This window comes from Crocuta crocuta, unplaced genomic scaffold (assembly GCF_008692635.1).
Source record: "Crocuta crocuta isolate KB4526 unplaced genomic scaffold, BGI_CrCroc_1.0 scaffold9, whole genome shotgun sequence".
NCBI classification, from domain to species: domain Eukaryota; kingdom Metazoa; phylum Chordata; class Mammalia; order Carnivora; family Hyaenidae; genus Crocuta; species Crocuta crocuta.
In genome coordinates, this window is record NW_027551567.1 from 1,485,452 (window position 1) to 1,512,861 (window position 27,410).

General features: G+C 35.8%; 1 protein-coding gene across 3 annotated transcripts in view; it reads right to left on the reverse strand.

Annotated features, from left to right (window-relative positions):
- Window positions 1-655: 655 nt before the first annotated feature.
- The window catches only part of CASP8AP2 (caspase 8 associated protein 2), a 36,890-nt gene continuing 10,135 nt past the window's right edge, over window positions 656-27,410 (reverse strand). For 2 of the 3 annotated variants that reach the window (XM_077750236.1, XM_077750237.1), the window contains 9 exons: window positions 24,655-24,737; window positions 21,880-21,948; window positions 18,264-18,364; window positions 17,635-17,709; window positions 16,085-16,200; window positions 9,881-12,093; window positions 6,178-9,289; window positions 3,855-3,954; window positions 656-2,857 (listed from right to left, as the gene is read on the reverse strand). In XM_077750236.1, the coding sequence (XP_077606362.1) occupies window positions 2,801-2,857; window positions 3,855-3,954; window positions 6,178-9,289; window positions 9,881-12,093; window positions 16,085-16,200; window positions 17,635-17,709; window positions 18,264-18,364; window positions 21,880-21,948; window positions 24,655-24,709 (5,898 nt within the window). In that variant the 5' untranslated portion in view covers window positions 24,710-24,737 and the 3' untranslated portion in view covers window positions 656-2,800. The remainder of the gene's footprint in view (window positions 2,858-3,854; window positions 3,955-6,177; window positions 9,290-9,880; window positions 12,094-16,084; window positions 16,201-17,634; window positions 17,710-18,263; window positions 18,365-21,879; window positions 21,949-24,654; window positions 24,738-27,410) is intronic. The other variant, XM_077750238.1, reaches the window with a different exon arrangement.

Genomic DNA, 27,410 nt, shown 5'->3' on the forward strand with positions numbered 1-27,410 from the left:
TAAACCAGTGGCATTTCTTGGTAATCACTTTACTTTGGCTTATGAACTCACTAATTTGGTGGTATGGGCTCTTCTGAGTAGCTGAATGCCTTGGGGAAAGGCTGAGAGCAGCAATCTGGGCTATGGTGGGAGTTCAAAAGAGAAGGAAGAAGATGAAGCCCTACAGTGGACAGCCCCAACACTACAAAAACCACAGTAAATTATTTGTTTGTTACCTACGAAGTAACCCTTCAACCATATCTCTCTCTTCAGACACCAGGGGAGAAATGGCAGTTTCCTAAGGCATTTCCTAAAGTCTAGGGCCTACATTGTAACCCATTAGTCTTGTAAGTCTGGAGGAGGAGGAGGAGTGAATAAATAATGCCCAAACTAGTCAATCCTTACTTGTTTTCCCCAAATCTTCACCCAAAAGTGTTTTGTGCTGCCCAGATTCTGTGAGGACACCTGCAGCAGAGGTCTGGTTCACTACTAGTACCTGGTGTGAGAAAGCAGGCAAAGGCAACTGGTTTTCGCTAAGTATCTACTCACAGTCATTCAGCCAGCCATACCCCCACCAAGAACCACTTCAAAACAGCCCCATGTCCCTTGTGAGTTTTACTTTTTTCCCTTTTAATCATAATCTAAACACACGAGAAGAAATATTCTAATCAAAATATAACAGAACTTTACAAGGCTTTATTTATACATCACTGGTATTGAAAACAAACTTTATACAAAAAGTTTTATACAGATAAAAAAATCCTTGGCTAGGCAACGCCATTTACGTGTGTATGTACACACCAACACACCTATACACAAAGTATTATACATCATTGTAATTATACATATTTACATATACACTATTTAAATTATTTTACAATGTACCAAAATGAGAGGCAATTAGAAAAGCAAATAAATGGATGAAAATGAACTAAATAATCATTGTTTCAAATGCTACAAAATTATCTTGACAAATCTAGAAAAGAAAGTCATTTCTTTGAGGTTTCAATGCCATTTCGTCATTGCTTTTATCTTAATAACAAGTTCTGTTCAAAAATAAATATCTTGACCAATAACAAGTCAGCAAATAAGACTGATGACCGGAACAAGCCAAACATGCTGACTTGAGATTAAAGCGTCAGCAAGAGCAAATGGAGATTTTTACTTGTAATCAAATATGCCATAAAACTGCCCTCTATTTCCCCGTTTAAAACATGAGTAATTCCCCACTTCTGTGAAATATGCAATACCAATCAAGACTCCAAGGAATTCAGCAATTTATCTGTAATGTAAGAAAATGCTGAAGTTATGATTCTATTTTTCTGATGACCATTTTATAAGGTGTTGTTCTTTAAATGAGTTCACTCACATAGTATCAGTGATAAAGAACTAGCTTTTTACTGAATCAGACTGGTAACTTTATTGCTATATTCTGACTCTGACAAGAATCTAATGAGACTTTATAGCACTTGGATGGAAAAAAATTTTGCTCTCATGCAAGCAAATAAAATTTCAAGTAACAAATCCACTAAAGATTTTAGATCTGTAATGGAATTTGGACATTTCAAACTAATAAGCATCACTTCCAGATACAAGGTAATTCTTTCATAAATGTAAGTATTATCTTCATAAGAGAATGGAACTCACATTTTAAGATAAAATTCAGGTAAAATAAAAACTCAGCTTTATTTCTTAAAGCCAGTAAAAACTTTTAAAGCACAGTAAATCTGAAAAATAATCAGGCAATTTAAAAAGGTTCTTAAAGAATAAGCTTATTCTATTTAAATTCTCCATTATTCAATCTTACATTCTGAATTATTTTAACTTCACAGTAAACTGCTAAATATCTTCTGAAGACCTCATTAGCAAACTAGTTGCTTAAAGAGGATATTGAAATTAACAGATTATCCAGACAATAAAATTTACATTGGGTCCAGAAGTTGATTTAAACCTCAAAAATATAAGGACCCTTCACACTAAAATCTATGTTCAAATATGGATTCTATTCAGATTTAATTTGAACTGAATTTAATTTGAAATTGGGTGTTCTGCACTCAAGTAATTAGGACTACAAATAAATTGAAAGATAGTGATAGGTTAAAGTACTTTTACAACTTTCCTTATGTAAAGTCCAAAATATCTAAACAAATGGTTCAGGTCTTACAGAAAAAAACCTGATAATTATTGCCTGTACAGGAATGGCTTAAATAATTATAAGCCTGTATGGGAATGACTAAAACGAAGAAAACATGTCTGTGAACATCATTAATAATTTACGTTGGTAAATCATGTCATCTATTCAGATGACAATGGATATGTTTACGAATGATGTAGATTTTATATTTTAAATTATTTGCTACTCCTGATTAAAATTTGAAAAATACTAAATTTCAAAGACTACATACAGAGTTCATTGCTTGTGGAATATGTGCTATTCAAGAATGTTTTATTTTTCTTCATCAAAAAAAATCTAAAAATTTTTTTGTTAATCATCAGATGGATTCCTCTCACATCTTAGACTTATCAGCAATCAGAAGGTTGAGGAGAAATCTAATAGGGTATGTCAATTATACTTCAGAAAACAAACAAACATTGAGGAGACACGCCATGCTGGTCTGAGCTCCAGCAGGCTTCACTCTGAGCACGTCCCTATGGATGAGGCGACCTTCCTGCACGAGCAACCATCCTCCAACCTCTGACTGACACAGAAACTCAACTGGATGTCTCTCACCCACTATTCATATTTTTAATGACTAACAGGCCATTAACTGCACAGTTACAGTGTCAGATATTTACTAGTCTCCTGTAGCAGAACCATTAACTACCTGCATTTTGACTTTTCAAAGAGCTTCATTAGCTGCTGGAATCTTTCTGAGACCTGAAAAATTTTAAATGACTGTTAATTACAAACATCTCAATAATATTTTTTTATCTGTGATGAATATTTTCACAAAACTTCTAAGAACAAAGAAAGTTGCCCTCAATAATAAAAACATGAAGTAATGTTTGGAAAAATAAAATATCTTCATACTACAGGTGATTGCTAGTTTAATTTTTCAATATTAAACATTCTTAAAGAAGCAAGCATCATTATAAGGCAGCTTGAGATCAAATAACTAAATGGTAAGAAAACAGGAAAAAAATTAGGATTGTTCCAACTACTTCCACAGTCACTAAGATTTTATCTATTTTTTTAATTTCCTTAAGTAATCTCTACACCAAAGTGAAGCTCAAACTCAAGATCCTGAGATCAAGAGTCACATGCTCCACTGACTGAGCGAGCCGGGTTCTTCTTACCAACTTTTCAACAGTCCTACATAAAAAGCCATACTGTTAAAGAAAGTAATAGGAGCACCTGGGTGGCTCAGTCAGTTGAGCGTCCAACTCTGGATTTCAGCTCAGGTCCTGATCTCACGATTCATGAGATCAAGCCCCACATCAGCTCTGCATGGACAGTGTGGAGCCTGCTTGGGATTTTCTCTGTCCTTCTCTTTGCCCCTCCCCCATTTGCACTCTCTCAAAATAAAGAAACATTAAAAAAATTTTTTTAGGGGCGTCTGGGTGGCTCAGTCGGTTAAGCGTCAGTCTTCAGCTCATGTCATGATCTCACGGTTCATGGGTTCAAGCCCTGCGTCAGGCTCTGTACTGACAGCTCAGAGCCTGGAGCCTGCTTCAGATTCTGTGTCTCCCTTTCTTTCTGACCCTCCCCTGCTCATGCTGCTCTCTCAGAAATAGATAAAAACGTTAAAAAAAAATTTTTTTTAAGAAACTGGCTAATAAATACCTACATATTTTAGGTGTGATAAAGGTTAAATCTAAGCATTTATAGTAGAAACATTTGTAAAATTATAGAGATGTAGAAATTGGGTAGTTACCTGATAAGGATTTTTATTCAACTTGGCTGCTAAATAAGAAAATGTTTTCAATGATGGCCCTCTTTTCTGACACTCCAATAAAATTTCCCGGTCATCATTTCTGAAGAGAGAAAAATGTTATTTTAGCTTTTGTAGATTAGAGTAGAAAGATAACAAAAATTCCTCTGCCTTAATGTCTACAAATAGAAGGTGACATTTTTATTAAAAGCCCATAGAAACAAACAAACAAAACCCCTGCATATACCAAAATACAAACAGGGATTATCTCTGAGAAATATTATGGATGATTTTAATCTTCGAGTTCACAGATATTTCCCAAAATTTAAAAAAAAAAAATTAACATTTATTTTTGAGAGACAGAGTGTGAGTGGGGAAGAGGCAGAGAGAGAGACACACACACACAGAATCTGAAGCAGGCTCCAGGCTCTTAGCTATCAGCACAGAGCCCAAAATGGGGCTAGAACTCACATACTACAAGATTATGACCTGAGCTGAACTCAGATGCTCAACTGACTGAGGCACCCAGGCACCCCCCAAAATTTCTAAAACAAACCAATTTATTCTAATGACAAAATTAAGGATTTTTTTTAATTCTACCTTTAATGTGTACTTTTTTTTTAATGTTTACTTTTTAGAGAAAGTTCACATGTTCACACAGGGGAGGGGCAGAGAGAGAGGAACACAGAGGATCCAAAGTGGGCTCTACACTGACAGCAGTGTCAGATATGGGGCTTGAACTCATGAGCCATGAGATCATGGCATGAGCTGAAGTCAGATGCTTGACCAACTGAGCCACCCAGGCGACCCAATATGTAGAGTACTTTTAAAATTAGAGCCCAAACAAGATCATAGTCTTCATAAGCAGAAAAAACAAAAGTAAAATAGATTCCAGGTATTCTCATCCCCAGACTTCTGTTTTTCTACATGATCTGAACCAGTGTGTGTTATAGTCTTCTGAGATTATATTCTGCCATCTATAAATTATCTGGAATGAAGACATGGAAGACTGTGGTATTGAACTGGTCACCAGCAGGTTGCTATACAGTTGCCCTAGACCTTTGAGCACATCCAGGACCAGAGATTAAGAGCAAAAGCAAAGGGACAGTTTCTAGAGACTTGAGCTAAGCTCAAGGTGTCAAGGGAGAAAGAATGTGGGACTCTCAGGGTGCCTGGGTGGCAGAGTCAGTTGAGTATTCTACTCTTGATCTTGGCCCTGGACATGGTCTCACAGTTCTTGAGTTCGATGGGGCTCTGTGCTGATGGAATAGAACCTGCTTGGAATTCTGTCTCTCTCTCTCTCTCTCTGCCCCTCCCCAACTTGTGCTTTCTCTATATTAACTAATTAATAAAACTTAAAAAAAAAAAAAAAGAAAGAAAGAAAGGACGTGGGACTCTCAAATGGAGCCAGGCCCTCCAGGTGCATCCAAACACCAACTGTTCCCGAAATGTGTATGTCCCCAAATTCCACTTTAGAGACTGGTGGTGGTCTGTGATAGCTAGTGCTTTTGGTTAAAATAAAACTTTTTAGAAAGTAAAATAAGGGGTTCCTGGTTAAGTGCCTGACTTGTGATTTTGGACCAGGTCATGATCTCACAGCTCCTGGGATTGAGTCCCATGTTGGGCTCCATGCTGATAGCATGGAAACTGCTATTTTCTCTTTCCCTCTCTCTCTGCCCCTCCCCCATTTGTACATGCATGCTCTCCCTCTTGAAATCTAGCTTTTAAAATTAAATGTAATTAAAATAGATTAAAACAAATTAAATTAAACTGGTCACCAATTTCAACAAGATTCAGCTTCCCTTGTTATGCACTCTAGTTAAGTCTAGAGAGCACGAACCTCTAGTCCAATGGTTCACATATGTAGTTACCTTTAAATCTCCATTTCTTAAAAAGTTTACATGAAAGTCAAGAGGACAACCAATTGATGAGACTTTTTTGAAACTCCTTGTTTAGGGGGAAAACTCAAATTACAAATGTACTTTTTGCCCCGGTTTCACCACCATCACTCTTCCTTTCTAAAATGTGATTATACCAGTTCCTTACCAAATCAAAGAATTTTTCATGAAAAAAGTTTAAAAAATAAAGAACAGTGAAAAGTTATGTCTGTGGTGCTAATGCACATACCTGGTTAAGAGCCCCTGCCCTAGACTGTTCTATACTACAGCTGGACTGCACTCTAAAATGCATCTTCTACCACCTTTGGCTACTTTTGGCCAGTCAAGCCTGCCTTATTTTAGGAAGGGATAAAACTGTGATGACATGACAGAACAGATGCCTGGCCTCTCAAAATTTCCTGGTGACTTAAAAGTCTCACGATTCTTACCTTGTCCATAAAACTATAATTTCTCCCTTCTTTTTAATAACATTCTTTGCAGAAAGGCTTGTAGGAAAAGTGGCAGTTGCTGCTGACAGATCCTCAATCCCTGGGCTTGACTTCAATGATGAGGGATCTTTTTTCTTACTGGCTTTCTTTTGGTGAGCTTCACCATTCTCACCAGAATCTTGGGTAATTTTCTTGGTCTTTTCCCTATTGGTTAAGTCTGTTTCCTTTCTCTGTTTTTTATGAGAATGATTTAGATCAGAAAGGTTTTTTCTCTTTTTAGGAGCATTATCCAAAGTCCCAGGCAACACTGAACTATCAGAATTTGATGCTGGCTCTGATTTTAAATCATCCTTTTTTACTTCACATGAACTGGAAGGTTCTGAGGTCAAATCGATACAGGCTTCCTCAACAATGCATTCCAAAGGCCCATTTGCCACTTGCATCTTTTCTTCCTTAGAATTATCTTCATCTACACATATCACCTGACACTCCGAGCGTTCAACATCTAAAGCAGGACGGTTACTCTCATTTTTACTCTCACTTGAAACCTCTTGTGTCAAATCAATAAAAGCATCTACAGTATCAGGCTGTATATTATCTAGTATTTGAGCATTCTGATCCAAAGTACCTTCAGAGCATCCCAACTGATCAATATTTAAAACTGTTACTTCTATGAATTCCCCCAAGTTTTTGGTCTCAGTGACTGGATCTTTTGTGAGGTCTATATATGTGTTTGGAAGATGATCCTCAACAGAATGTGAAATTTCTTCCATTGGAGGTAATTCTTCAATGCTTTCAGGTACTTTTGGTTCCCATACTTGATGCAACTTGAAACACTCATCAGCCACTTCATTACTATGACTCACTTTACCTGAAGCATCTTTAAGAAATTCATATATATCAGGAACCTGTGTTTGTATCATACAGTCCTGTTCTTCATGAGCTGATTTACTGCTATTAATGTTGTTGTTGGAATTTAATTCCTCTACAGATTTAAAAACTCCATTCTGACATGAAACATATTCTTTCTCTGCTGCTTTATCGGCTTCCTTTTCCACTCTGGGCAAAGATGACAATGACTCATCAGCCACCATATTCTGTTTAAGACTAGGGGAAGTAGATGGTGCGGCACGCCGTATTTTCACAATAAAATGATCATTGGACTTTTCCATTATGACAGCATGCATGGGTAGGTTGGGGTGGTACTGAAAGCCTGGAGTAACAGACCGACTTGTCCATGATGAAGAACAACTTGATTTGCTGCTTGAATTATCAGACTCCAGAGCTAAATGAATATCTTGTTCAGATGCATCCTCTTCCTCAAGTAAGGCATCCTCACTAAAATGGGCACTAATAACTTCTTCAGGAGTTGAACTAGACAAAACTTCAGGCTTTAAGAAACTGAGATGGCCATCTGACTTCAGAGGTGATGGTACTGTTAAAGAGACTGCGAGATCTTCAAGGAGTATGGAGGAAATGCAGGGCTTGCTCTTTTCTGAATTACATCCATTATCTTTACTCAAAGCTATATTAGTGGACACTTCAAACATACAGCTTTCATCCAACACATCAGGATGAACTGGCAAAGAAAGTCCTGAAGACAAAGATGGACCTTTCTCAGATGACAATAATGACCAATTGTCATCACTAATCATTTTAGGACATGGAGAAACCACCTCTGAAACCAGCTCATCAGTTGTACAAGTTGGTATAGATTCGCACTTAAGACTCTCCAGCAGCTGTTTTTCTGGAGTCTTTAACTCCCATTCACTTTTTTCATTACAATTAACACTGTTATCCAAAAGATCAGAACCCTGTAGCAAACTTTTAAATATTTCACCCATCTGTGCATCACTCACTAAATTAAAAGTAAGGCTAGATGCTTGCTGTTCAGTAAGAATCTCAAAACTGCGTTCCGGCTTCAGAGCTGCATGCTGGGATGTCTGTGCATCCTCTGTAGTGCTCCCTTCCATCTTTCCTGGCTTTGGGGTGCGGGGACATTTTAGTTCTATGGAGTGTTCTTCAGACTGAGAGTTCTTAATGTTATCAAGGCAAGTGTTAAAACTTTTTTTAATGTCACGCTTTACTGTGTTAATACTGAAATTATCTTGAGGTTTTTCCTCAGGATTTTTACATCCAAGTGAAGACTTATGATTAACAGAATCTTCTGATTTGGGGGATTTCTCTTTCAGCATTTCTTTGCTGGAATTGTCCACATTGCCCTTCTGACAATTTGAAAATTGTGCTTTCTCCTTATTTATCTTTTCACGTTTTCCTTCATCACTGTCACTGCCAAAGTTTATGGAATCACAAAACTTTCCTAAGATTTTCTTAAGCTTTGCAAACAAATAATCCAGCTGTTCATCTACAAACTTCCATAATTTTTTTTTCATATCTGGTAGTTGCTGTTCAAACAAACGATCCACAATGCCATTCTTTTTAACTTGCTTCAGTTTGGATTCTATAACATCACAGAGATTATTCTGTAAAGTAGTCACTGACTTTGAGATCTTGGACAAATCAAGGTGTTTAATTAGTGATGTAAAACTCAAAATTGCTGACTCGATAATTCTATGAAATTGTATTAATGAAAATTTTACCTTGAATTTCATATAATTTTTCCTTACATGTTTTCTTATCATTCGTAACATGTGCATAATCTCTCGTACAGAAGAGGGTGCAGCAATAATTGGAACTATTTTTTCCAGGCTGGAGGTACTCATGGTCTTATCTTTCCTCTCTGTTTTTGAAGATCTGTTCGATTCACTTTGTCTATTATTCCATCTGCTTTTGGTCTGATGAATTTTTATAGAAGATGATTTCCTACTGTCCTTACCCAAGTGCACAGTACTTTTCCTACTTCCTGGGCTGCTTTTTGCATTTTGGACATCAGTAGAAGTTTTAGGTTTGACACTTTTTTCAAAACCTTCTTGTGGTTTAGATTTTTCACTGTCGCTTATAATTTCTCCTTCTTCCAATTCATCTAAAGATGAATTCTTATGGTAGTCTGCATCTGTAAATTTGTCAGATTTGCAAACTGGCTTTTGATTTTCCTTATTGAGATCACACTTGCTCTTGGAGGTACACTGGACTGAATTTGGTGGAAATGTATCTGTGGAAGAGAAAACTGTATTATAGTCACATGACAACTGAGTTTTAGTCATTTGATATTTTCATACTAAACAACAAAAACTTAAGTACTGAGGCAATTCATTATTTTAATAGCTTTTTTAGTAGAATGTTAATGCCTAATATTTAATCATGTCATAGGTCTTTAGTCATTATTTTAATAGCTTTTTTTCTTAGTAGAATGTTAATGTTTAATACTTAATCATGCCCTATATTTTTCCTGGCCTCAGTTGGTACTCAGTGATAGTGTAGTTTGGTCATTTGGATAACCATCAACCAACTGGTCAGGTATCTTTACTTCATGTTAGCAGCATCACCTACTCTATACCATTTGATGATGGCTTTTGAATGAAAAATTTATCTGAAAGCAAGCAAAGAGTATTTACAACAACCTGTCCTACCACTCCCTTGTTTGTAAAAAATAAGAATTATCTAAATGTAAAGGCTCAATGTACCTCTCTAATTAACAGGGGCCTGAACAATTGTTAATTATGCGATCAAAAAAGCACTAATTCTTCTTGCTTATATATTTTTATTCTCACAAAAAGTTATAGAACATAATATAAACTATTACCTTTATGACTGTTATTACATAATGAAACTTGAGATGGGCTTTCCAATCTAAGAACTTTTGCTACAGGTCTCGCTGGACTATTCAGAGGACTGATGGCTTCTGGAATAGGCCTCAGGTGATTGAGGTCAATGCTCAAAACTGAATTCTCATCATCATTATATACTGAGTTTGTTTCACCGATTTCCATTCTGTTGTCCACTAACTCAGACTGCTGAAGTAAAGATTCTTGTGTCTCTTTAGGTGAGCCAGGCTCCAAAGGACAAGACTTACTTTCATCCAGTGGTGTATCTACAAGAGAATGCTCAAATTTGGGGTTACCATCTTCTGAAAGGACTATTGGCAAAATTTCAGTTTCTTCAACTGAAGGCTGCAAAATGCTATCTCTGGATTCAGCTACTTTTGTTGCAAAAGGCTCCTTCATCTCCATACCTTCAGAAATACTACCAGAATTTAAACCATCATTTTGTTTAGTATCCAATTCCAAGCCAAAGTTTTGAGAAACATTTGTTTGTAATATGTCCATTACCATAGGAACTGCTTCCCTGGCACCATTAATGGTTTGTTCCATCTCTGTTGATGATGGAAACAAGGATTCTGTTTGTTCCATTTCCATAGGTGCTAAGAAGGAAGTCTCTGTACCACAAATGGACACATCACAGCCCACAATATTCTCAACAGATTTAACCGACAAACTACTCTCTCCTTCTATTTTCCTTTCTGGATCACTGATCCTGGGTTCAGATGCAACTGCAAGAGCATCCATTGGTTCCAATAACTTTGATTTGGTTTCCTCTGCGGTATGTTCACTGACAGAGGAAACACATGTCACTGTTGTCGCCTGCACCAAGCACTCCAAATCACATATGCCACTGGATTTGGAGATACCGGTTATTTTCGGGTGTTTATCCTGAGAAACAGGCTGCTTTTTAGCAGGAGAAAGAGTTAAGTTCAATTTTTCCATAAAACTCAACTTTAAGTCTTTGTTTTTTGTGTCATTTGGGCCACTGTCAGTTTTAATTGCAGGCTCTTTATTATCTGCTCCTTCAGAAACCTCATTGTTAGAGACTTCACCTTTATCATTTTTGGGCTCATTCTGTCTCTTTAAATTAGTTGTGGTTTTCTTCGTTTCTTTGCTAGTTTGCAAATGTTCAATAGGTGTTCTTTTTTCATTTCTTACATGCCTATTTTCTTCTTTGCTTTCTCGTTCTCTTTTCCTCTTATCTTCAGTTCTATGCCGTTCTGCTCTTAAAGGTGTATTTTCCCATTGGTGCACAGCATCAACTTCCTTGGAGTCAATGTGTTTATGAGTTCTGCTGGATGAAAAAAAGGATGGACATCTTCCTTCCTGAAAACTATGATTACTTCCACCTCTATCTCTTTTACAATCTTCTCTTCCTCTTCTCTCTTCTAGATGGTATTTACTTGAATTATGAGAAGATTTTATTTCATTCTTGGAATGAGGAAGTGATGGTCGTTCAGATCTTCTCCAATGGTCCTGGTCTTTTCCTACGGATTTAGGTTTCTGATCAACTTTTCTTTCTTCTTTATCTTGTGACTTAAGTTCTTTTCTATTTGTATTTTGTGATCTTTCACTTTGTCTTTCTAGTTTTTTGTCACTTTGAGATTCTACTCGAATATATGACCTTTCTCTAAATGTCTCTTTATCCCAAGAGTTAATGCGTTCATTTTTATAATCCAAATCTGTGTTACTTTTAAACTTTGAATTTTTACTTTCAGCCTTCGGTTCAGCTTTACCATATTTCTCAGGACGTCCTTGTAGCCTTTGACTAGCCTCTGTGTTCCTTGATTCACCATCACCACAGCTAGTATTTAAGTCTTTCCGTATTCTATCAGTTCCTCTGCTATATTGGCTATGTCTAATATCTTTTCTCCCTCTTCTATTATCCTCATTTGAGATACTCTCACCAACCTGATAATGAGATCGTGACCAAATGCCATTGTTGCAGTGTTTTTCAATAAATGGAGACAAATACAAAGTGCTCTTTTTTTCACAATGTGATTTTCCTTCCTTTTCGGAATTTGGCAGTGAAGTGCTATGATGTACATCTTTAGAAACATCACTTTTCACTCGGGGATCAGTCTTTGCACAATCATCCAAATGGGGAGATCTGGACTTAAGATCTTTTGTTTTAACTATATCTGGTGTCCTTAGAGTTTTGTGATTATTTCGAAAATGTGAGAACTCAGACAATCTGTCAAGAGATAGAAATTAACAAAAACCAAAGTTAATTGCATTTCAATGAATCAGATTTTAATCATATGCAAAACACTTTAAAATTCAGGAGTCACCACACTGGCAAAACTGTTTTACTTCATATAAAGATGTGAGTGATGCTTACCAGCTTCCAACTAAATAGGCCTGTTTTCAAAACAAGGAGCTCTCTTTCATATGTGTTGTTCAAACAAAGTCTAGAGGACCTCTCTGTTCTATCCCAGCACTTACCAAGGTCTTCCAGACTTCCCTCACCAAAGGTGATAACTCCCAAACTAACCAGATTCATTTCTTTTAGAACAAGTGCTATTATTTTCTTTCCCTCACTCATTCTAGTGCAACTGAAACAGAAGGAAAAGTAAAAAGTTGTCAGACAACACAATCGTAGAGTTCTATGTAGCTCTCTACCCTGGTTTTTTGTTTCACATACAATCCCACAGTAAACCAAAGCATCAACAGCCATATTAAAGTACACATACTATGCAAAAATAAAGAGAAATATAGAGTTGTGATTCTTTTCTGGTTAATGGCATATATTTATTATTTGACCAAGCAAAAGCCTAAGTCTTAAGGTTGTATATTAGTGTTTCAGAAAACTGGCAGTTTTCCTAACAATAAAATGCAAATAGCTCATTTTAGTTCTTTGTAATATTTTAAGTCCATCTTTCTTAACTTCCATCATTTCTCTAAATCTCCATAAATCTAATCCTAATCAGTTCTAAATGTACAGAGAACACCAAAACTTAAAGAGACTCAGGAATAAGGGGAGATTTTATAAAAGAAAAGAGGACATGGGAGATAGACAATCTAAAACAATATATAGATTTTATATGGATCTTATAATGGGTTAAGTTGTGTTCTCCTCCAAATTCATATGTTGAAGTCCTAACTCCCAGTATTGTATTTTATTAGATTTTATTCTTTTAATGTTTAATTTATATCTGAGAGAGAGAGAGACAGCATGAGCAGGGGAGGGTCAGAGAGAGAGGGAGACACAGAATCCGAAACAGGCTCCAGGCTCTGAGCTGGCTGTTGGCACAGAGCCTGAGCCTGATGTGGGGCTCAAACGCACAAACCGCGAGACCATGACCTGAGCTGAAGTCGGATGCTTAACCGACTGAGCCACCCAGGCACCCCATAACTCCCAGTATTTTATGATGTGACTTTGAGGAGAGGGTCTTTCAAGAAGCAATCAAGTTAAAGAGTGGTCACTAGGGTGAGCCCTAATCCACTATAACTAGTATCCCTATAAAAAAAAAAAAGGGGTGGGGAATTTGGGGGTGCATCAGTGGCTTAATCAGGTAAACATCTAATTCTATATCGGCTCAGGTCATGATCTCACCATTCGTGGGATCGAGCCCCACATCAGACTCTGCACTGATAGCACAGAGCCTGCTTATGATTCTCTCTCTCTCCCTCTCTTTCCACCCCTCTCCAGCACATGCATGCTAGATAGATAAAATACTATCAAAAGTTTTATTTTAAGGGGAGCCTGGCTAGCTCAGTTGGAAGAGCATGCAACTCTTCATCTTGGGGTAATGAGTCTGAGCCCCATATTGGGTGTACAGATTACTTAAATAAACTTAAAAAAAAGTTTTATTTAAAACAAATCTTTATATTACACTTTCTAGAATTTATACTCTTAAATTTTCACCTTACATTAATACTTATATTTTTCCTATTAAACATAAGGTTTCAACCAAATGATAAACACCAGTAGAATACCAGATACAGGTCACAATTAAAAAGTGAAAATAATAGGCAGAATGTTTATTAGATAAGGTATAACCACGTGAATCAATCTAATGACTTAATTCTCATCATTTATTCACCCAGTTTCTCTCTACACACTGTTGAAAAATCACACCCATCCCCTAAAAGATTTAAATATGTATAAAATTTCCCCAGTATTTCAGGAGGCAATCATACTAGCTGCATTGGTGCGATTTAGTTTAGTAAACACAGCCATCTTCATTTTCAAAAGGCCTATACGTGCTTCATGGTATCATCTAGTCCATATATAAAATTACCTTCATTCACCTGTCAATCATTTATTGAGTATCTGCCATGCACCAAGCTCTGAGCTAAGTGCTTGATAAACTGGTAAAGATACAAAGACATGGTCCCTGCTCCCATGAAGCTTAGTTTAGTAAAAAGATAGATACTAAAGTTTAATTCTAGCCCAAAGAGCTCTTAACAGAAATAACAGGGACATAAGAAAGAGAAAGATATTAAACAAGTAATCCCATTAATGATTTTAAAAATTCCAAGTATAAGAAGAATAACAGATTAATACCCCTGTGAAAAGGATGTTTATGCTGAAACCTGAGGATAAGTTGGTTTTCAGCAGGTGGAGGATAGGAAACAGGTAGCAACAGTCTATGCAAAGTGAGGGCTCATGGTACATCCAAGTAACCAAAAAAATGCAGAAATTCCAGAGCTATGATGCCTAGGGCAAAGGTAAACACTAAAGGCAAGGCTTGAAAAGTAGTTTAGGACCATACTGTGAACAGCGTTGTGGGCCACGTTCAGATTTATGATCTTTTATCCTGAGAACAATGAGAACCAACTGATGTATTTTACTTAAGAAAGAGGATAGGATGGAGTAATTCTATGATAGTGAGACGTCCAGACTTGTGCTTTAAAAAGTGTCCTGTCCAGCAACATGCAGAAGAATGAAACCAGATCATCTTCTCAGAACATATACAAAAATAAACTCAAAATGGATAAAGGACTTGAATGTGAGACAGGAAGGAAGCCATCAAAACCCTAGAGGAGAAAGCAGGAAACAATCTCCTTGACCTCAACCGCAGCCATTTCTTACTTGACACATCTCCAAAGGCAAGGGAATCAAGAGCAAAAATGAACTATGAGNAAGAAAATAAAAAGTGTCCAGTCTGGGGCTTTGATACTGAAAGAGATGAACCAGAGGTGGAAAAGAGCAAGAATGAATGCAGAAATACCAGCACAAAAACTATTGTCAGATGACAGTTGATAGGTAACAACAATGGTAAAAACGGAGAGAAATGAGTAATTTGAGAGATTATAAAGACATAAAAATCGGCAGGACATGGTAATGAATTAGGTCTGACGCATGATTAGAGAGGCATCAATGATAACTTCAAGGCACGGTGACTCTGTGTCCCAGACTAGAAATTTAATCTCAGTACAATTATTAATAGCACTCCCTTCTACTCTCAAAAGGGTCCTGGTATGGCAATAAATTAAATGGCCAGTCTACCTCAGGTCTCTGGCTTACACCAGCTGAATAAATGATGGAGAATCCACTGAGCTAGGAAACAACTGAAGAAGTTTGATCATAAATTCCATTTTGGATGAGGTAATTTTGAAAATTCTGTATAGACGTGAAGTAGTTATCGCTATATAAACAGAACTCCCTAGTAGGAGTGAGATTACCTCAAATGAATATACTGATAGAGAAAGGAAAAAACATGTCTGAGCTTTGAAGAATTCCAACCTAGTCAAGTACAGAAAAATAAACCTCAAGTTAGGAAAAAAATTAAGAATCATGAAAGCCAAATCAAGAGACTATTTCAAGAAAAGGTCAATTATGTCATATAATGTGTGAGGGTGGTTAAAATGAGAAATCAAAACTATTTGATAGAGCTAGTGGCAGTCACCATTGACCAAATGACAGCCACTTTGGTATACTTATGGAGGCAGAAGTCAGAGTGAAAGGGGGTCAAGAGTGAGTAGAAACAGAAAACAAGGACAGCAAGTTTAGATAACTGCTTTGGAAGTTTGACGATACAAGGGAAGGAAAGATATGAAATTCTCCAGAAGATACTGCCCCCAACCAAAATTTTAAAAAGAGAAAATATTAGTCATAGTAAAACCTTAAAGACTTAATAAAATATTTGATTTTCCTATTTTTCCACTCAAAAGTTTAAAATATTCCACATATCAACAGCCATGTAATTCATAAACAGATCCACAGCCTTCAATTATACCTTTGGTGAAGATTATTTATTTCTTCATCCTTGCGGTTTATTTCCACTCTAGCAGTTTTGATAAGTGCTGAAATATTCTTCTTAAGGGACTGGTTTTCATTTTTTAAGCTGCAATTCTAAACATCATAAAATATATTTAAAATACATATATAAATAAAGTATAGGTCTACAGGATTATAAACTTTTGCTTATTCAATATAGCTACTGACTACTGAATGCTCTAACTGCACACCAGGCATCACATTTTTTATCTTGTATAATTCCCCAAAAAGTCCTATTAGAAACAAATACTATTATGTTCATTATACAGCTGAGATTCAAAGAAAACGAACACTGAAGAAAGGCCATTTCAAGTTAAACTGCTTAAAACATGGATTAAGGGGCACCTACGTGACTCGGTTAAGCACCCAACTCTTGGTTGTGATCCCACAGTCATGAGATAAGGCACCACACTGAGCATGGAACCTACATGGGATTTTCTCTCTCTCTCTCTCTCTCTCTCTCTCTTCCTCCCTCCCTCCCTCTCACTGTCCCTCCCATACACACATACATGCACATGCTTGCACTCTCTCTCTCAAATAAATAAACATTTTTTTAAAAAAGGGATCAAAATGAAAAGATAATAAATAATAAGAAAAAAGTTCTGTCTGGGTCATTACCTTGAAAATTGAAAATAAAAATGATAAAGCTTTATTATACTTAACAACTTAGGTTTAACTTGCAACAATGTACTAATTCTCAGATGAACAAAGAATGAAATTAGGATTGGCTAGTTATCTGGAGGAAACGGAAACAAAGAGAAACAACTTTACTAAGACAAAATAAGGTAAATTAAACTAAAAATAAAATAAAAATCAGACCAAGATATAACATTCCTGTATTCTGCAGCATGCTCACAAAAAGTCACTCTTGCAAAAATTGTAAAGGGATCACCATCTTCCCCCAACAGCCATTCTAAATCTTTGCTCTTCAAACCATTCTCTTTTAAAACACCTGGTATCAGGGCTCCTGGGCTGCTCAGTCAGTCAGTATCCAACTCCTGATTTTGGCTCAGGCCATGATCTCATAGTTCATGGGTTTAAACTTCACATTGGGCTCCACGCTGATAGTGCAGGACCTGCTTGGGACTTTCCCTCTCTCCCTGCCCCTCCCAACCTGTGCTCACTCACGCTCTCGCTCGCTCTCTCTCTCAAAACAAATTAATTAAAAAGAACAAAAAACAAACCCACTTGATGTCATCTCCACTAATGTTCTATTACTTAACTGTTAACTAGTGTAACAGATCTTTATGCCAATGCCATTTAAGCAATCAGTTTTCCTATATCATTTTCATTGACACAGAAAACGCATGTTTTGCCATATTTGCTATTTCATTTAACACTAAAAAGAATTTCCTTATAAATCGCCAACACTTAAGCATTTTAATTTCTAACAAAAAATTATTACATTTTGATTTTAAAATAATGCAAAAGGCCCTAGTGCCTCAAAACTTTTCTTCAATGACTAGAAAAAAAGAGAGTGAAAGGCAAAAATATTCATTACAATCATACCTGTGTCTGTATTTCCTTAAACTTTTTCATCAACTCTTTCATTTGCAGCTGACATTTACCATATTCTACTTGCAACTGTAAGATATAAACAGATTAAGCATCATTCTAAATTATTTTCTTAGTTTAAATGACCATTTAAAAATATTTTAACATTTAGAAAATCAACCCACTATGAAGGGTAGACAAGGTCTATTTCTATTAACAGAAATTTAGTAAAATTACTGGTTTTTAAAATTGTATCAACCAAAAACATATTTTGTTTAGTTTCACACTCAATCGCCAGACCTTAAAATTCAAATAAAGTAGAAAGAAAATTGTCTGAATTAAATCTTGGGACATTTTATAACTTCGTACAAATCATGAAAAGATAAAATGTTTTATCACACTGATTGCCTGTTGAGGTTTTACATATTCAGACACTTAAATTTAATCAAGCAAAATTATAACTAAATTTAGACAACCATTCAGAAAAGATTTTTAAAAGATCTGAAGTCAGAAACTGACTTAAATATTCTTTTAGACTAAGAGCTATTTCTTCAACACAGAATGATTAACAGTAAGATGATGTCAGCACTTCAGAAGCTACAAAAGGGTAAAATAACTGTGTCCTTAATTCTGGCAACCCATACATCATTATATGTTGCCTCCTTTGCAGTTCCTTCTTCAGTCAGGATTTCTTCATATAAATCCAAACAATTTCTGGATGGTACACACGATTTGGAAGCACTGTCTAAAACAAACATACAAAAAGCCCTTGAATTAAAACATGTACTTTCAGATTCGATGCAATCCCTATCAAAATTCCAATGTCATTGGAAATAGACATTGGAATAGAAATAACAATCCTAAAATTCATATGAAATGACAAAAAAACTGCAAATAAACAAAGCTATCTCGAAAAAGAAGACCAAAGCTGTAGACACCACATTTCCTAATCTCAAATTATAATACAAAGCTAGAGGGGCGCCTGGGTGGCTTAGTCGGTTGAGCGTCCGACTTNTAATACAAAGCTAGAGCAATCAAAACTGTATGCTGTTAACATAAAAACAGATACACAGATCAATGGAACAGAATAAAGAACCCAGAAATATATACAGTAAATTAATTTATGACAGACAAGCCAAGAATATACAATGAGGAATAGATAAGCTCTTTTTTAATAAACGGTACTGAGAAAAGTGGACCTCTATCTTGCTCTAGGCACAAACTCCAAACAGACTTAAATGTGAGACCCAAAACTCTTAGGGAAAAAAACGTATAGGGGTAAGCTCCTAGACATCAATCTTGTCAAAGATTTTCTGGATTTGACACCAAAACAAGGGAAATAAAAGCAAAAATTAACACGTAGGACTTCATCAAATTACAAAGCTTCAGCACAGCAAAGAAAACCATCAACAAAATGAAATGGCAACCAACAAAACGGGAGAAAATATTTGCAAATTATGTGTCTGACATAGGGTTAATATCCAAAATACATAAAGAACTCATAACCACTCAACAGCAACAAAAAAGTCTGACCGAAAAATGGGCAGAGAAACTGAATAGACATTTTCCCAAAGACACACAAATGGGCCAAGAGGAACATGAAAAAGTGCTCAACCTGACTAATTATTAGGAAAATGCAAATCAAAATCACAATGAGATAATGCCTTACACCTGCTAGAATGGCTATCATCAAAAAGATGAGACAAAAAGGTATAAATAGGTAATATAAGCAATAATATTATAATAACTTTGTAAGGTGACAAATAGTAACTACACTTACCATGAGGAGCATTGCATTAGGTACAGAATTGTCAAATCACTATGTTGTACACTTGAAACTAATATAACACTGTATGTCAACTATACTTCAATAAAATAAGTAAAAAATAAAATGCACCAAACACTCGCCAAACTTAGTAAATAAATGTTCAGTAAAGACTGCTGTTATCAGAGATTTCCCCGATTAAAAAACAAATAAACAAAAACAAAAAAACAGAAAAACCAACCATGAAATAACAAGTACTGGTGAGGATGTGGAGAAAATGGGAACACTTGTGCAAGATTGGTGGAAATGTATACTGGTGCAGCTACTATGGAAAACACCATGGAGGTTCCTCAAAAACTTAGAAATATGATTCAGTAATCCCATCTTTGGGTATTATCCAAAGGAAAGAAAAAGAGGATCTCAGGATGCCTGGGTGGCTCAGTGGCTAAGCGTCCAACTTTGGGTCAGGTAAAAGTGGTTAGTTGGTTTGAGCCCCCTGTCAGGCTCTCTGTACTGTACAAAAAGCTATCTGTAGTCAAATACTCTACCACTAGGCTATTACTGTGGTGATCATTTCACATCACATATAAATATTGAATTATTATGTTGTATGCTTGAAACTAATATATAATAGAGTTGTAAGTATGATTTCAGTTTGTGGGTTTGAGCCCCACCTATATAGGGCTCTCTGCCGTCAACACAGAGCCCACTTCAGATCCTCTGTCCCCCTCTCTCTCCACCCCTCCTCTCCTCATTCTCTCTCTCTCTCAAAATAAATAAAAACTTAGAAAGAAAAAAAAACAATCTCAAAGAGATATCTGCACACCCATGTTCACTGCAGCATTATTCACAATAGTCACGATATAGAAACAACCTAAGTGTTCATAACAGATGGTTAAAAGAGCCGTGGCATATGTATACAATGGATATTATTCAGCCATGAGAAAGAAGGACCTCCTGCCATTTGCACTAACATGGACAGACCTTGCAGGCATTATGCTAAATGAAATAAGTCAGAAAGAGAAAGACAAATAGCATATGATACAACTTGTACGTGAAATCTAAAAATGCCAAATACACAGAAACAGACTAGAACAGTGGTTACCAGGGGCTGGGGGTGACAGAAAAGAGACGCTGATCAAAGAGTATAAACTTCTAGGGCCCCTAGGTGGCTCAGTCAATTGAGCGTTGGGACTCTTTAATTTCAGCTCTGGTCATGATCTCATGGTTTGTGAGATCTGACCCATGTGAGGCTCAGCATTGACTGTGAAAAGCCTACTTGAGATTCTTTCTCTCCCTCTCTCTCTGCCCATCCCCCGCTCATTCTCTCTCTCTCTGTCTCTGCCCCCCCCAAAATAATTAAATAAACTTTAAAAATAAAAAAAATAAAGTATAAACTTCTAGCTATAAGATGAATAAGGTCTAGGAATATAGTTAATCATACTGTATTACATACTTAAAAGTTACTAGAGAATAGATCTTAAATGCCCTCACTACAAAAAAGAGATGATAATTATGTCACATAATTGATGCAGGTGTTATCTAAGGCTAAAGTGGTAATCATTTTGCAATATATAAGTGTATCAAATCAGTACTTGTACATGTTAAACTTACACAATGTTACATGTTAACTACATCTCAATAAAGGTGGGGAAAATAGAAAATATAGGTGTTAAGCTTTTTGATGTTGTCTACTTCAAATCAAGGGACTATATATTTCTCCATCTCCTTCATTTCATCCAAATCTATTCTGATTGGTTGGAAACCCAACTTACCTAAAATATTTATGGCAACAAATCAGATGTGAGGATCATAACTGTTTAAAGCTTTGAGAGATTTTGATTATGGAAAGGTTTCTAAATTGGATAGGTCATTAGACTCTCTGCATATCACACTTTTATTGATATATTGGTTTTTTTAAGGTTTTTTTCTTAATGTTTATTTTTGAGAGAGAGAAAAAGAGACAAAGCACGAATGGCGGAAGGAAGATAGAGAGGGAGACACAGAATCTGAAGCAGGCTCCAGGCTCTGAGCAGTCAGCACACACCCTGATGCGGGGCTCGAACACACGAACCGCAAGATCATAACCTGAGCCAAAGATGGATGCCCAACCAAATGAGTCACCCAGATGCCCTTTACTGATAAATTTGAACACATTTATAGTAACTACCCTTTTCAAAAGTTCTAATATGTAAGCCATGACAGTATGAGTAGTAATATATGTACAGACACCATAACCAGCTCCATTTCAATGTACAAATATATTTACTCTAGGTCCAGTTAAATCTGAAACCACATGAGTAGCAAAACTTAGTGCTAATTTGTTTTACTGATCAAACTTTGGTCAAGAAAATAATTACCTAAGTATAATCATTTTGAAGAATGGGCCAATTGTTCAGGAACTATGCATTACTCCAAGAATTGGCAACAACAAAATAAATACTTCCAACAGACTGGCCAAAGAAAATGAAACTTTTATTTTAGGATTTACGTACCAGAAGCAGCACTGTCCAACCCAGCATATATGTCCAAAGAACTTTCATCATTATTTTTAAGAGGAGAAGCTGCAAGAAAACCAAAGACTAGTTAAAAATGACTTTATACAGTTAGTAAAGTTTCTCTAATCCAAGAAAAGACAAAGACGTTATTAGTCTTACACCAAAAAAGACAATTGTCTATAATTTTTAAACATCTTTATAAATAAAGATCTTAATACACTGATTTATGACTCTATTACATAAGATTTAGACTTAAAAACTCACTTTCAAAAACAAACTTGTAAGAAGATTCCAATTCCATAATAGCAGAGTGGTTCTACCAGATCAATCTCCTGCTGATAACAACTATAAACTCTAAACAAATTATTAAAAGCTATCTGTAATCAAATGCTCTACCATTAGACTATCATTGTAGTGATAATTTCACATTATATACAAATATTGAATCATAATGCCGTATGCCTGAAACTAATAGAATATTATAAGTATAATTATACCTCAATTAAATAAGAAAAAAATGGCCAGGCAATCTGAAAATCTAAAAAACAAACCAAAGCTGACAAAAACTCAAGTAGAAACAACATCTGAAAGGAGAAAACAATCTTGTATGCATCCCCTATCCCCCTTTATTGTAATTGTTGTAGAAGGATAAGCGCTAGTTGGAGCCACAATGGGCAGTGAAAATCAGATGGAAACCTCTGGTCCTAGTAGCTCGAAGAATGAGAGAAAAAACTTGGGGAATGATGACAGCAACTAGAAACTACAAAAGAAAATCCAGAAAGAGTATTCTCCAATTTGTGCCCAAATCTCCAAGTGACCCCCAAACTACATAAGTAAAGGTTAGAACTCCAAAATGTCCAGTTAAAGGTAAAATATCTGAAGAGTTTTCAGTTGCTGTCCACTACAGAGAAGACAGTAGTTTAAGTTCAGCCAAGTTAAATACTTGCTAAAAGTAAAAACACTCTTCAGAGCAATATAGCATAATCCAGTGTTTCTAGAACATAAAAGAATTCAGCATCCAGAATGCAATCCAAAATTACTACATAGGAAATCTTGGTAGAGAAATAGAAACCATTAAAACAAAGAATGAGGGGTGCCTGGCAGGCTCAGTTGGAAGAGTGTACAACTCTTGATTTTGGGGTCATGAGTTTGAGCCCCACAATGGATGTAGAGATTACTAAAATAATAATAATAAACTAAAAACGAGCAAAGAATGAAAATTCTAAAACTGAAAACTGCGATATCTAATGTAAAAAATATTTACTGTATGTGCTTAACAGGAGAGCCAGTGAATTTGAAGATAGATCAATAAATTACCAATCTCAAGAACAGAGAGAAAAAGATTTAAAACAAATAAACAACAAAAATCTTAGTAACCTTAGTAATATCAAAAGCTCTCACATACTATATATCTGCAGTCCAAGAAGAAAAGAGAATGGGGAGGAAAATGATACTAAAAGGATACTAGAGGGTACTAGGACTAGAAATGGCAAATGAGTAAATATAAAAGACAAATTTTTCTTAATTTCTTTTAATTCCTCTTAAGTTTTTAAAAATACATAGAATGATTCAAAGTAAAAATTGAAGCTGTGTATCATGAGGTTTATGACTTCTTTAACATAAAAGGATAGATTAAGGTTAAATACAACTATACATATAAGATTCTACATCTTAGGTAAAAAGGTATAATACTAGGAAGTAGACTACAAAATGTTAAAGAGGTATACTGCAATCCCTTAAGCAGGGATAATAAATACACCTATATGATGAGTTCTGAGTCCTAGAACTCAGCAAATCATCAAACCTGGAAGCAGTCTGGGGAACCCCAGACATACATGTTTGCACAAATAAGAGAGTAAGAGAGGTAAACAGCAAAGAATTTGATATTATACTTAAGCAGCCACTAAAAAATAATCATACAGGTGTTGTAGCCCAAAAAACTAATATATAAATTAGAATGGAATTCTAAAATATGTACGGGGCACCTCAATGACTCAGTTGGTTAAGCATCTGACTTCAGCTCAGGTCATGAACTCAGTTTGTGAGTTCAAGCCCCGCACTGGGCTCTGTGCTAACAACTCAGAGCCTGCAGCCTGCTTCGGATTCTGTGTCTCCCTCAATCTCTCTGCCCCTTCCCTTCTTGTACTGTGTCCCTTTCTCTCAAAAATAAAAAAACATTACAAACAAATTTTTATATAATAAAATAAATTCAACATTTGAAAGAAGGCAAGAAAATCAGAAGGTAAAATATTGATGAGAAAAACTAAAATAAGTATTAAAATGATAGATTAAAATTTAATAATAAAAATATTTTGGGGTTACCAGGTAAAATAGGAACAAAAATAGCAGATTAAATAAATGTATATCAATGTTAAATTTATTGAAATTGATAATTGTTCCATTGTTACATTTAAAAACCCAATTTTTTCTTATGAAATACACACTGAAGTATTTGGGAGTAAAGGGCCATACATAATGTATTCAACTTACTCAGGAGTAACAAATACATATTTTATATTTCTTTGGATTGGTAAATAAATATTATTACCACTTGTATTGGTGAAAGTGTTAATTGCATTAAATTTAGGAGCCCTGAAAACATATAATAATAAGAAAGCTCACATTTACTAAACATTTCCTATTTGCCAGGCACTTTATTATATTAATTCATTTATGTGTGGGGGAAAAAAAAGTTGATAACAGTGTTTTCAATGAGAATAAATGATTTCATAATGAAATAAATTTAGAAAGACAGTTAAAATGAACTCTTACCAGAAAAGACATCAAATAAACTTGTTCCATCACCATTGTCATCATCTGCTGCCATGATCCTATTTCCTTTTGACAGTCGCCATCTAAAGTGTTAAATATAAAGATATTCCATTGTTAAAATTAACCTCACAATTCAGAGAATTAACCTACCTTTCAGTTAAAAAGCAATTTTTAAATTTGGCACAATGAATAAGTTCACTCTCTACCATCACTTCAAAAAAAGTGCCTAACCTTTTCCAAAAGCTTAAGCTTACTTATTATGGCTAAACCATGTCACAAAGTAAATGATACAAATTTTATAAAATAGACCAAAATACAAATTAATTTTTATACAAAAATAAGCCAATATCATACTAAATAAATACACCTATATAATGAGTTCTGAGTCCCAGAACTCAGCAAATCATCAAACCTGGAAGCAGTCTGGGGAGCCCCAGACATACATGTTTGCACAAATAAGAGAGTAAGAGAGGTAAACAGCAAAGAATTTGATACTATACTAGGGTTGGTAAAGATATGACAAAAGACATACTCTCATACATCACCGAAGTGTATACTAGTACAAGCTCCATGGAGGCAATATGACAAAAGCTATCAAGTTTTTAAATGCACATATCTTTGACCCAAAAAATCATATCTAGTAATGCATTCTAGAGATATAAAAGCACATGGTTACAAAATATGTACACAGGAATATTCAATGCAGTGCTGTTTGTAGTGGCAAGAATAAAGCAACAGAAGACTCTGAAACAGTTAAAAACACAAACTCACACACCTGACTTATTTGACATTTTCCATTCTGCCAGTAAAATCTGATGAATGGTGACTGTAGTCAATGAACTAAGGCCATTGTGGATATGGAGAGTCATTACGGATACCTGCACTTATATATTTCTGCTCCACCAACTGAGATACATTCTTATCTACAGCCAGGTCACATTTACTACCAAATCCAATTATGCAGGCTTCCTAATTTTTCTAAGTAACAGTACTATGAAAGATCACATTGCCAAATGAAGTTCTTTTCCAGTAAAAACTAAGCTGAATGCTTTGAAAAGACTCATAGTTGAATAGAAAGATATACACACACAATTACTTGTCAAATCAACTGAAGATAATCCAAAATAATGGAAGAGAAAATCTAGTCTGTACCCACACTGATTAACAACTATCTAGAGGTACCTGGGCGGCTCAGTTGGTTGAGTGTCAGACTTCAGCCCAGGTCATGATCTTGCAATTCACGAGTTTGAGCCCTCCATCAGGCTCTGTGCTGACAGCTCACGGCCTGGAGCCTGCTTCAGATTTTGTGTCTTGCTCTCTCTCTGACCCCTCCCCAGCTTGTGGTTTCTCTTTTTCTCTCTCTCTCTCTCTCTCTCAAAAATAAATAAAAATATTTTTAAAAATTTAAAAAAGAAAAAAGTATCTAAATTCTTACTCCATTTTAATAGAAAGAACAAAAGAAAGAAAGAAACAAACAAAGAAACAAAGAAACAAAGAAATCAGAACTCTAATCACTGGACTCATTCTCAAAAAGGTTATGGTTCTATCACAAGAGATACAATTTATGTTATTACCTTTAAATAAAATTAAAGTATATATCTTTTTTTTAATGTTTATTTATTTTATATTTAGAGAGAGAGAGAAACAGCATTCTTGTAAGAGTGGGTCAAGGGCAGAGAGAGAGGGAGAGAGAAAATCTCAAGCAGGTTCCATGCTGTCAGCACAGAGCCTGATGCAGGGCTCGATCCCACGAACAATGAAATCATGACCTGAACAGAAATCAAGTCAGACGCTTAACCGACTGAGCCACCCAGGCACCCCTAAAGTATATATCTTTTTATTCATTACTCACATTCCCCATTCCAACACTTTTTCCAATTAGCTGATTTGATTAACTGTTATAATACAGCCTGTACAATAATTACAAATGACATAATCACATTTCACAAACAAGAGAACTTTTGGTAAAGCAAAACTCCTGACGGAGCAGAGACTCACAGGCTTTCTAACAGTAACCGATTACCAGCTGTAAACTGTCATATGGGGGTACCTGGGTAGGTCAGTTGGTTAAGCAGCAAACTCTTGATTTCAGCTCAGGCCATGATCTCACAGGTTCATGAGTCTGATCCCTGCACGGAGCTCTGTGCTCACAGCAATGAGCCTGCTTCAGATCCTCTGCCTTCCTCTCTCTCCCTCTTCCCCGCTCACATGCATGCGTGTTCTCTCCCCTCTCTCTCTCAAAAATAAATGAATGTTAAAAAAATAAAAGGAGTGCCTGGGTGGTTAAGTCAGTTAAGCAACCAACTTCAGCTCAGGTCGTGATCTCATGGCTTGTGGGTTTGAGCCCCACGTCAGGCTCTGTGCTGACAGCTTGAAGCTGGGAGTCTGCTTCAGATTCTGTGTCTCCTTCTCTCCCTCTCTCTCTCAAAAATGAACATTAAAAGAATTTTTTAATGAAAATATAAAAAATAAAATTAATTTAAAATAAACTGTCATATGGAGGAGGGAAAATCAGTCAATGTTTTTTTTACAAAATGGTGATAATGATTTGGTTAAACAGAAATCTAATACATCAAAGTTTTCATTGCAGGGCTGAATGCTCCAATTAAAAGACAAGGGTAGCAGAATGGATTAAAAAACAAAATCCATCTATATGCTGTCTACAAGAAACTCATTTTAGACTGGAAGATACCTTCAGATTAAAAGTAAGGGGATGGAGAAATATATATCATGCTACAGGAAATCAAAAGAAAGCC